At 48.3% G+C, this 12350-nt stretch overlaps 1 protein-coding gene across 6 annotated transcripts in view; it reads left to right on the top strand.

The window, feature by feature from the left end:
* The window catches only part of ABTB3 (ankyrin repeat and BTB domain containing 3), a 338658-nt gene that overhangs the window by 150798 nt on the left and 175510 nt on the right, over positions 1-12350 (top strand). For 2 of the 6 annotated variants that reach the window (XM_015431490.4, XM_074007684.1), the window contains exon 1: positions 314-543. The exons of the other annotated variants lie outside the window; for them this stretch is intronic. In XM_015431490.4, coding sequence (XP_015286976.1) covers positions 534-543 — 10 coding nt within the window. In that variant the 5' untranslated portion in view covers positions 314-533. Of the gene's footprint in view, positions 1-313; positions 544-12350 lie in introns of those variants that run through there. 6 annotated transcript variants of the gene reach the window in all.

The following is a 12350-nucleotide window of genomic DNA, read 5'->3' on the forward strand; positions in this document are numbered from 1 at the left end:
CCTTGGCTTGAAAGATTCTTAGACTTTGCTGAAACTCATCCACGGTTTTCACAACCGAGAAACGCCACAGTCATCCTCTGCTCCCTGATTTTAGCTCATGAGCCCTTCCTAAGCTGAGGTCAGCTGAATCAAGAGCAAAATGTGCCTCCCAGAAGGCTGGGCAGCAGGGAACTGGTGTTGTATTAATCAAGCAAAAAAGGGGAAAATCTGAAGACCAAGCACTGCCTGGCAAGGTGAGCTGGAGCCAGCCGGCTGGGGTGTTTATTTTCCGCTTCTGTGGGCCTGGCAGGAGGTAGGCACTCTTTTCCCTCTTATGCTGGGAGAGAGGGAAGCTGGCCAGTCAGTGGCCTTGTAAGTATGAAGAGTTTAAAGGGGCTCCAGCTTCTAGCAGGGGACCACCAGGACCACAGGAAGTTGCAGATAGCCAGAGACCTGCGTGTGAGTAGCTTGCTGCTGGGAGCTGCCAGCTGGGCGTGGGAGACTTTGAGGATGACCTTGAAAACCAACAATGCTGCTTCAGAGATCCACTGTGGATGAGGCTGGGTAAGAGAGAACCATCTATAAAGATGGACTGCGCATTATGAGCTGAGAGGCATTCCGTACTCAGTGGAAGGGAGCGCCCGTTTCTTGATAGTCCACAAGTATTTATTGAGCACCTACTATGTGTTAGGCAGTGTTTTCGGCAAAGGAGATATAAAGACGAACAAGATAGGAAAAAATAAGTGAATAAAGACATAAATACTATAACTTCTGATGATGTTGAGTGCTATGGAAAAAAGTGGAGCAGGATATAGGGGCAGAAATGCAACCCATTTTCTGGGAATCTTAACCTGTGATGTGTTGCAGCAGACACCAGCCGGGCTGTGTGACCTTGAAGGCTCACGTCCGGGTCACACACCCATTCTGTGCCTTAGCTTTCTCACCTGTGAAAGGGGGCTGATCACTGCAGGGATTTCAGAGGTTCGATAAATAATACCTGTCTTCCCATACCTGCAAAAGCAGGCAGGCAGACGAAGATTAACAACATCCCCTTGTTGATGGGTGAGGGCTGGGTTGAGGGATGTGGCTACCTGTGGGGCCTGAAGCAAGTTTCCGAACACAGACCCCGGCATGAGACACCGCAACTTACCCCACCCCGGCCACTGGCAGCTCTGGATGGCCACAGGCCTCCCCTGCAGACAACTGCTTCTGATGGGACCCCAGAAGCAGAATGTGTGTTTTCTGTTGGTGGTTGGCTCCCAAAACCAGAAAATAGAGGCGGAAGGACGGGGCTGAATTGAGCTTCCTCTCACCCTTCTTGGTCTGCCAACTCACCAATAGAGGCGTGAATGCAGCACCAGGCAGCCCAGGGTTCAAATCTTGATCTGGCTTTGCCCTCTGCTAGGTGCAAGACCTTGAACAAACTGTCCAGCCTTTCTGAGACTTGATTTTCTCATCCCTAAAATGGGAACAGCACTGACACCCATCTGATGGGATTCCCGTAAGGAGTAAGTTAGGTGATGCATCTTGGTTACTCAGGGCAGTGCCTGGCACGTACGGGGGCGGAGAGGGTGAGGCATCAGACTGGCTCGTTCTTAAAGAAGCCCTCAGCTCTAAAGCATAAAGCCATGGAGTTGAGGTCCCCCCAGCAGCAGGCAGCGCCCACCTTATAGGGTGGTTGTGAAGATTCGACTGGTTAACATAAGAATAGTGCCTGGCACACACGAGCACTTATTAGGTAATAATAGCTTGAATCATTTGAAGAAGTGTCAATATTCCATTATTCTTTATCTACAAAAATGGCAACTTCAAATGGTAAACATAACCCTTTCCTCCCCTCCCCTCCCCTCCCCTCCCCTCCCCTCCCCTCCCCTCCTCTTCCCTTCCTGACACAGAGTCTTGCTCTGTAACCCAGGCTGGAGTGCAGTGGCATAATCTTGGCTCACTGCAACCTCCACCTCCCGGGCTCAAGCGATTCTCATGCCTCAGCCTCCCGAGTAGCTGGGATTACAGGTGCGCACAACCATACTTGGCTAATTTTTGTACTTTTAGTAGAGACAGGGTTTCAGCACATTGGCCAGGCTGGTCTCAAACTCCTGACCACAAGTGATCCACCTGCCTTGCCCTCTCAAAGTACCGGGGTTATAGGCATGAGCCACTGCACCTGGTGGATCCTTGTTATTTCTTAGCAAGGTACTTATGGTAGGGGCTCAATAAATATTTAGTTCCTTCCTCTCAAATGATCTGGTTGGGATGAGCCAGTCTGGGGTCCCAGGGAACACTGAAAGCCTACCCTCCCCACCCTCACTCAGGCCCAGTGTCCTTTGCCCCGAGGAGGGCCTGGCTGGCCAAGCCACCCCCACCCCCAGTGCCGCGGTGTGGGCAGTGCAGCCACAGGAAGCAGCATGGACCCTTCATAGACCGGGATGCTCCCAACTTGTCACTCGGAGCAGAGCACACTGCCATCTGCAGGGTCACCACTGGGCCTCGTCCCTTATCATGACTGCTAATTAAAGACAAAATTAACCGACCCTGGCCTGGTGGCACCTCTCCCAACGCCTGGCTCTGGCTGGCTGGGCCTCAGTGGGGAAGGGCTGCCCCTGATACTTGGGATGGTGGCCAGAGCGAAGGGGGTGGAATCCCACCCATAACGGAGAAGGTGCCAAGCCATCTGGAAAGCTGGGGCCAGCCCGACACCTCACCGGCCAGCTGGGAGAAATCAGATCTTGGGCCAATCTGGGGGTGACAGGAAAGGGAGGGTGAGATGCAGACGTCTTACTCCCAACTGTATTCCCAGCCCCTTAGAACAGTTGTCGCTGTCAGAGAGAACAGATGTAATGTACTGAGCATGCCAGGCATGAAGGGGGCATTTGATAAATAATAAATTGCTGCGTGGCTTGATGGATGGGGCTGCAAGTGCATAGTCAGTGCTCAACATTTTCCTCATACATTTTCAGAATAACAAACCCCTCTATCGTGCTTTGAGTCAGGTGTTATTCTTAGTATTTAAATATATTCATTCAATGGTTCTCACCAGGACTCTATAAAACATGTTATTTCCCCAATTTACAGATGAGGAAACCAAGGCACAAAGAAGTGAAGTAACCATCACAACACCACACAACTAGCAAGTGGTGGAGATAAGAGAGGTCACAAGATTTAGGAACATAAGGGATTACGTGGGTGAACCTAATCTTCCAGAATTGGTTTTTCATCTTCCTGGAATTTTAGGATTGAGTACAGAAGTGGAGGCTCCCGTTGCAGGTCAAGAAGAAAAAAAGAGAGAGGAGAAGAGAGGAGGTAGCTGCAGTAAAAATAACAGCTTGTAGATATTGAGCCCTTACTGTGTGCTGGGTTCTGTACCCAGCCCTTTCTCTGTTTCATTCTATTTCATCCTTAGAGTAGCCGTACTTTGAGGTTGGCGTGAGCTTTGCCTGCAATCTGTAACTTTTACAAATGAGGCACATTGCAAAATGACCCTGGCATCCCTGGCAGGAGACACAGCAGCAGCTTCCCCTCCACAACCCCCCAGGTCAGGCTTTAAGGTGGAACACTGGGACTCCCTGGGCTGCCCATGCTGATGCCCACAGCAGGGTGAGCTCTCTGTGCCTCAGTGTCCTCTCTATGGAACAGGAGGAAGAACGCCCCTCACAGAGCCATGGTGAGGCTCAGGGGCAGAGGGGGCGTTAACTGTGCCCCCATGCCTAGAGTTCAGGTTATGGGCTCCCTTGCTCTGAAGCTTTCTACATGACTGCAAATTGACCCCAGACCGTGAGGCTCCCTGCTTCCCCCTCGGATCTGGTTAGAACCGCCATCAAGAGGCATAATCTCCTTACTTTTCAGATGCAGAAAGTGAAACCCAAGGAAGGGGTGACTGGAACCTAGGGCCCCAGCCCAATGCAGTCTCTGGGGCTCCTGATACCTCTTACACCTAAAAAAGGAAAGAGCTGGCTACCATCAGGGAGGATACTGGGGACAAAACACCGAGGGGCTCTTGCACATGTCTGGGGTGACAGAGCCCAGAACAGAGCCTCTCCATCCATCCCCATTATTTCTGCAGCAGAGGCAGGTTCAGGCTGGAGAAGTTCCAGAGCAAGGCAGTCACAGTGATGAAGAGCTCGGAGCAGCTGGCATGTATGTGTACACATGAACCTTAAAGGCCTCTTGGATCTAGGAAGATAAGGGCCAAAGGGAGCTACCATGGGAGCTTATAAAGTGACAAACAGAACCAGGGAAGGGACAGAGCAAACACAGGACCAAGGCACCCTGGCCTCTCCAGGAGCCAGGAAAAGTCAAAGCCCAACAAGCTATAGGGAGCCCCAAAAACATGGACTCTGGGGCCAGACTCCCTTGGTTTGAAGCCCTGCTGTGCCATTGATTAGCTGTGTGACCTTAGGCAATTCGGTTGGTCTCTCTATTCTTCAGTTTACATCTGTGAAATGGAGCTAGGAAACAGAACTTCCCTCACAGGGATGCTCTGATGAGTAAATGAAATACTACCTGAGAAAGGCTTAGAACAGTGCCTTGTACAAACATAGTGAGTGATGTACGAGCGTCGGCTGCTACTGTTATCAGTACCGCACCAAGTGGGAATGTCCGCCATTCAGTTCCCCAGATGTGTATTATCTGATGGAGGCCTCATGGTGGAAAGATGAATGGTCACTGGAGGAGCTCACAGGCTGGTGGGGACAAGACATAATGACAGATTTCAGCATTGAGGGTACCGTAAGGTTTAGCCGACTCCAGGGATGTTCAGTGGGATCATTAGAGGAAGTCAGAGATATCTAGAGTGTGACCTTGGCCTTTTGACCTCCCTTAGCACTGTCATCAGAGACAGCCCAACCAGGCGACAGAAGCTGTACCATTCCAGTGTCCTTGCTTTATAGAGGAAGGACAACATGAAGGCCCCAGGCGGTCCAGGGAACAGGCGAGGCCACAGTAGGCAAGGGGCCGAGTGAGGACAGAGAGGTCCCGTGTGGCAGCTTTGTGGGTCCTTTGCACCTTTTTCTCTTTACATTTGTGAACTTCTCTGGGGCAAGATTATTTTTTAATTGAGTGTAATATACATACAGAAAGTGCACACCTCAAATGTGTACAGCTCCGTGCCTTTGTACCGCCTGAACACACACCTGTGAACCAGGCCTCGGATTAAGAATTCGAGCATGGCCAATCCCCCATCCTCCCTCCAGTCACTACCACTTCCCACGTGCAATGCTGTCCTGACTCCCACAGCACGAATTCATTTCACCTACTTTTTTTTTTTTTTTTTTTTTGAGACCAGTCTTGCTCTGTTGCTCAGGCTGGAGTACAGTGGCTGGAGTAGCTGTGACTACAGGCATCTGCCACCTTGCCCAGCTAATTTTTGTATTTTTAATAGAGACAGGGTTTCACCATGTGGGCCAGGCTGGTCTCGAACTCCCGACCTCAGGTGATCTGCCCACCTCGGCCTCCCAAATAGTTTCACCAGCTTTCGAACTTCCCCTAAATGGACTGATACAGTATGCTGTCTTCTGTGTCTGGCTTCTTTTGCTCAACGTATTTGTTTGATTCATCCATGTTATGTGGTGGCTATATTTTATTGTATTTGGTGAAGAAACCATACATTCTACAAGTGGCCATTTCTTTTTTTTTTTTTTTTTTTTGAGACGGAGTCTTGCTCCGTTGCTCAGGCTGGAGTGCAGTGGCATGATCTCAGCTCACTGCAACCTCCGTCTCCCAGATTGATTCTCCTGCCTCACTACAGGTGTGCACCACCATGCTTGGCTAATTTTTTGTATTTTTAGTAGAGATAGGGTTTTACCATGTTGGCCAGACTGGTCTCAAACTCCTGAGCTACCCACCTCGGCCTCTCAAAGTGCTGGGATTACAGGCGTGAGCCACCGCACACAGCCAAGGCCATTTCTAGTTTGGGGCTGCTATGTACCGTGCTGCTGTGGACATCCTAGGGCATGTTTTTCGTGACTGCACCCAGTCCTGGGGGCTGTATATCTGGGAGCGGAATGGCTGAGTCCTCTGTACTTGACATCCAGCATGGGGCTGGAGAGGAGCCACCAGCCCACATTTATTGAGCATAGATTCCCAGCCAGACCCTGCGCAGGGCTCCCAGCTGTCTGCCACCGCCGAGAGCCACCTCGGCTCACTGTTTCTCTAATGAGGGTGTGACCCTGAGTCAGGCCCCTGGGACAGAGCAGCATGAAAGATTTATAACACGATATCGACACATTTAAGGGAGTACTGCTCCAAACAGCAGGCTGTTTCCGAATGATTAAAAGCCATGGGAAGCAGGGATGCTTGAGCAAAGATTAAGAAATCAAAACCTGTGCTCTTCTGAATGGGCTCAACTCTGGGGAAAGCAGGCTGGACCATGGATGCTGGGAAGGGGAGTGGTTGGCCACAAAGGGAAGGGCCGGCATTGGAGGGAAATCCAGAAAGACTGGAGATGAGAATGCCCCTGGAAGGACAGGTAGGGAGGAAATGGCCAAACATACATGGAATGAAAGAGAACAACAGAAAGAGCCTTCACTTGTTATTACATTTTACCAACCTTTAGCACAGTGCTTGGTTCTAGCTTCTTAAGGCAGCAGATGCCCTGCGGAGTGAGTTTAACACAGACAACTGGTCTACCCCCTCCCACTGAGTCATATTCTCCAGGTTGGGGCTTGAGAAGCAGATAGTGCAAGCCCCAGCAGTGATTCTGATTTCCAGCCAAGTCTAGAAAACAACTGTTTTAAGGGACCAGGGCCATCAGCCCACCCTAGGTCCCATCAAAAAGGGACTGAGCTCTCCTGACTCCCAGGCCCCTGACTCTCCTCCTGGTTTCTTTGGCTCTCCCAGCACTGAGTCTGCCCTTCACTCTCAGGGTGATTTTTTAACCATGCATCCTGTCTGGCTGCAGCATTAACTCAACTCAGCAGTGAACCTCCATCCTGTCCCAGCTGCCTCTGGCTGCTTTTAAATAACCCCACTTCACTTTGACCTCCCTCTGGTATGTTTTAAGGGACAGTATCTCCTTGGACCCGAGGTAAGGAAGCAGTCTGTGTGTGCTCATGGGTTCGTAGTGGAGATCTGACTTGACTTTGACCTTTCTCAGCCTTAGGTGCTGCATCTGTGGGATGCAGTGGGAATAATGACACCTAGGTCATCGAGTTCTCAGGATTACCAAAGATGTAGCAGGCATGAGATGCTGCACACAGCTCACCTGACCAGTCAGCTATCCAGAGTAGCCAGAAACAGTATCCAAGGGGGAGTGTAAACCATTTCCATCACCTGGGGCATGTCACAGCAGCCTCCTGCCTGGTGGCCCTGCCTCCAGTCTTGTCCCCTCAAGTCCTTTTCCACACAGCTCACAGAGGGGCCCTTGTAGAACTCAGATCTGACCCAGACCCTTCGTGCACTGGAACCCCAGGAGCACAGGAGCTAGGTGTGAATCCACAGCTTCTCTGGGCTCAACCAAAAGGTCGGGACTTTACATGGGTTATTTTGTTTCCTGGTTACAACAAACTTATGCAGATGGTATTGTTCTTTTCTTTTCTTTTTTTTTTTTTTAATGAGGAAACTGAGGCACTAAGAGCTCAAGAATAAAGTTGGACCTTATACCCAAGGCTGACACGAAAGCCCTTATCTGTTCTCTGGCCCTCTCCTATGTGCCCCTGGCCACTGTGGATGCATTTTTGACAACAGAGCATGTCCTGCCAGCTGAAGGTTGAACAGTGCTTCAGGTTAGAACCTCCTGGCCTGGCCAGAGAACATTTTCACATCTCTTGAGGCTTCTGGAGCCCATCATGTTGCATCTGAAATACTGGGGTTGTTGGTACTGGGATTAAAGCTGCGGGTCACAATGCAGCAAGATACAAACATCCGCCCCCTGGCAGCTGGGGCCCTGATTTGCTTATTTTGCAGCTTGAAACCACCACTTCCTTTGGTAGGCTGGGGAGAGGTTTGAGGGAGGGCAATGTGGGGCTGGCTAGCCTGGCCCCCGGCTGTCTAGGCCGTTCAGCCCCTTGCCTGCCCCTCCTGCTGAGGCTTCCTGGGGCACAGTGAAATGTCAGATGAGCTGGGAGCTACCAAGCTGGGTCTCTACCACCCTAGCACCTCCTTCTAAATTATGATCTGGAGACTTTGGTTTCCTGAAAAACCACAGAACTTAAAGTTGTCAAAGCCAAAGGTGAGCATCTCAGAGGCATTTAATCATCTAATCCTCACCTTCACCTGGATTTAGTTCCACCTCCTTGTTTGCCTGGAGGTGAAACCTGGATGTATCACACAGTGTCCAAGGGTCTCAGTTTTGCCATCTCCAAAAATAGAGATAATAAGGCAGAAATGTAGTAAGTGCAACTTGAGTGTCAGGTATATCCATAATATCAGTTCTGTCACTAGACCTGTGGGATACCTGACCCTGCAGGGAAGGGGAGGGTCAGGAAGTGAAGATGATCAAGATAGGCTTTCAAAAGAGGCAATGCTGGGGCTACATTCTGGAGTCTCCATGGAAATTAGTGGACCACAGAGAGCCAGGATTGCAGGCAAGTGTCTGCTCTCACTCCCATCCCCAAGCGGACCATGAGCTCCTTGAAGGCAGGGAATGTGTGTGTCTGAGGGAATGCATGAAGTGTGTGTGTATGTGTGTGTGTGTGGATTTACTTGTATGCCACCTCATGTGTACATAGACACACATATATGCTCCTTATTCATTTCATATCTATATGCATGTAGCCGGTATGATATTCATATAGTAGGTGCTCAATAAATATTTGTTGAATTGTGCTGAAGAAAAGCAACTCTGTTTTCTAGCTGGTGGAAGGGGGTCCAGCTTTTGGAAGAAATCTACATCAGGTATGTCCGCAGGACTACTGGTGCTCTGTGCTGGCTCCTCAGGGACATTAAAATAGGTCTGTGCCCCATGTCTGAAAATACTGGGCCTCTGCACTTAAAATCAAGGCATTGGTGTGCATGCATTGGAGGATCACAGAAGGCCAGTTCCACCTCTCACGTCTGACCCTGTGACTGAAGTAAGGTCAAAGGGGTCTGTGGCCCCCTCCTGCTGTTGCCTGTAGCATGTGTCTGTGATACAGAGTTCAATGGGCAGGTCAAGAGACATCACTATGAAAAACAAGCAAACAAAAGGCAGACTACCTCCTTGTTAGTGTGAAAATGACAAAGAAAGCTGTATTTCTCAGGGTGGGAGGCCATGTGGGTTCGCAGGCACTGACACTAAGACTTGCCCCTGCCAGATACATCTTTTGAGATGGGAATTTTAATCTATCAGTACCGATGGGCCTTTGGAAAGAAGGTGCTAGGGTGTTGCCATGAAGTTCATCCTTGTGTGTGCTTTAGAGTGAATGCTATGGGTATGTCATCCTGCTATATAGGTAGACCTGGAATTTTTCAAAAACTTAAGCTCAAAACCATTGTTTTATTTTATGCTAGTTTATTCTATTGTATTGATTTGATTCCATTCTATTTTATGCACCAATATGCACAAAATAGTTCTAAAAAGGATTAAAGTTTACTTATGCAAGATAAACTAAATGTGAACTCAATGACAGAGATAAAAGAAAAATGAGAATGAAGACACAAAAATAAGCCAGAAACAAGGTGCATCTTTAAATAAATGATATACCATTCTATACAGATGCTTACTCTGGTGAACTATAAACAAGACTCTGAGCTTCCAGGAAGGCATTAGGATAAGGAAAACCTAGTCAGTTGTACTGTTCCAGTTACCATCAAACCAACCTATTGATCAGGACAAGCAAACCATGGCTGATACTGAGACCTGAGGGGAATTTCCTCTAAGCCCTTTGTGAAGAAGACCCCATGTGGTAAAGAACAAGCTCCCTAGAAAAATCCTTACAGAAAGTCCAACATTGCATCAAATGGTTCTGTCCACTGAACGAGTATTCAGCATGGGCCTTCCTCAACACACAATTCAGAGAGACAGGTTATGGCTCAGATGCCCGGATCTATCACTCCTACAATTGTGTCAGTCCATTTAGCACAGGGATTTTTGTGTCAGGGCTGAAACTACATGCAGTTATTTTAAAACTGGTGTTCAATTATGTCATACATGTCTCACACTTTAAATTTTTAAGGAGACGGTCTTATTTGAGTTTTGAAAGCTCTGACTGTTGGATGGAGATGGAATGGAAAGGGCTCAAACTAGGTGAGATGGTCAGGCCCATAAAGTGAAGAGCTACACGGGTCTAGTGTACTGCGATGCCTCCCACGCCTAGTCTTGCATCTGGCACACAGTAGGTGCTCATGGTAGTTGTTTGTTGAATGAAGGGCTAGGGATATGGATTGAATAGCAGTTTGATAAACAAATTAATAACTAATTAAAGAAAACAATTAATTAATCCAGGTGCATTAAGATAATTATAGTGGACACCTGCTGAACTTTTTCCATCTTATGAAGAGTTTAAATGATGAGGCAATGTCTTGCATTCAGAAAGGACTGGATCTTAGGTAATCGTCCAGTTTATCCTCCGCCACCCTCATTTTAATATGCAACTAGTATATTTGGCATGCAGGGAGCTTGAAACCCCTCTCATCTCACCCCTTGGAGAGAGGACCCTGGTCTCATCATTATCTAGAATCCAAGAGTTGCTTCCTTGCCCTGACTGAGGATTCTCACCATCTCAGCCACTGACCCCTCAAAATGGCCCTCAGGCCCCACTAGCTTCTAGATTTGTCCCAACACACACCGAATCAGGAGCAACCTTTGATCTGCCTGAACCTTCAGAACTGTGGAACTAATGGGGGAAATAGGACTTGCTTGAGGTTCTTCCCAGAGATGTCCTAACCCTGCCCTCCCACCTCCTTTTCCCTCCTTCCCATAAGGTATTTCACAATGCTTTGAGAAGGAACAGGTTTTGAAAATTGTGCTGCATGCATTTGCTTTGCCCAGGGAATGACACATCTGGGCTCCAGATGTTTTTCAGTCCTGCAGAGTGGTAGCGAATTTCAGGTGGTTGTAGGCAGAGCTCAGACTAAACACAAGGGTGCACACAGCCATTCATAAAGGCACCTTTCAGATTCCTCTGGCTTTTGCCACTGTCTTTTTTCCACCTGGGATGCCCCTTGAGCTACTTGGTATCTCTGTTCTAAGAGACATCACTAACACACCCCCTGGTAGGGCATGAGGGTCTTTGGTACAGTGGAGAGGCGCCCAGGGACTGAATCCTAGCTCAGCTCTGTGCTCTCAGGTGAATTATCTGCCCTCTCTGCATCTCAGTGTCCACATCTGTAAAAGAAAGCGAATGGTCTCCACTTTATAGGGCTGTTGTGAAGGATTACAGAGCTAATGCTTATAAAATGTTTAGGACGGGGTCTGGCAGATACTAAGCACCAAGTAGGTGTTTGCTGGTATTATTCGTAGTTTCCTTCTTCTCTGGAGATCGCTATGGAATTAGAAGTTGGTCCCTGTCCCTTAATTGGTCATTATTATTTCACCTTAGCCCTATGTGACCATTTTTATCATAATGTCTCCCCAGAGCCTAATAATGATGGTGATGATCACGCTGAAATGTATTGAGCCCCTTCTCTGTGCCAGACACTGTGAAAACCACTTGACATTATAGCCTGTAGGAGAGCCTATAGCTTGGCTCAATTTCTGACTCAGAGTTTAGTGCATACAATGATTCTTTGATGTAGGCGCTATGATTAGCCCCACTTTCAGCTAAGGAAAAGAAAACTTGGGAGGAACTGAGAAAGCAAATGGTATCTAGGACTTGATCCAGGATAGCCAGCCTCAGATCCCATGCTCTCAACCACTACTTAGAGATTGAGAAATAGCACAGCTAAATAAAAAACTCCTGGTATGGCATACAGACGGAACAGACAGAACATATAGTGGCACATGCTATAGGGTTTGCGTTACAGACTACTGAAGGAGGTGGACTTTGAGCCAGGCCTTAAAAAGTATGGAGAGTAGGATGGGGAAAGGCATTCCAGGTAGAAGGAATGGCATTAACAAAGATATAAAAGCTAAAACCCCAGAGAATGTTTAAGCACAGAAGTAGTTAGCATTGCTAAAGTATAGGTAGGTGGAAGGCTAACATAGCACCTGAGTATAGAGGGCATTGCACGACCAAAAAAAACAAAAACAAAAACAAAAGTTATCCTATAGGAAACAGGGAGCTGTAGAATGCCTTTGAGCAGAGAAGAGCATGCCCACAGCTGTGATCTAGAAAGATTAGCCTGGCAGAGGAATATCAGGTGGAGAGATGGGACATTAGGAGATCACTGGATTTGGTGACGCCTAAACTAATGAGATATTCCCAGTGTTCCAGAAGCAAGACTTGGTGAGGAAGATGATGTGTCTGAAGTCACACAGCTAGTGAAAAGTAGAGCCCAAACTCTAGTTAGATCTTCTG

The sequence above is a fragment of the Macaca fascicularis genome, chromosome 11 (assembly GCF_037993035.2).
Source record: "Macaca fascicularis isolate 582-1 chromosome 11, T2T-MFA8v1.1".
NCBI classification, from domain to species: domain Eukaryota; kingdom Metazoa; phylum Chordata; class Mammalia; order Primates; family Cercopithecidae; genus Macaca; species Macaca fascicularis.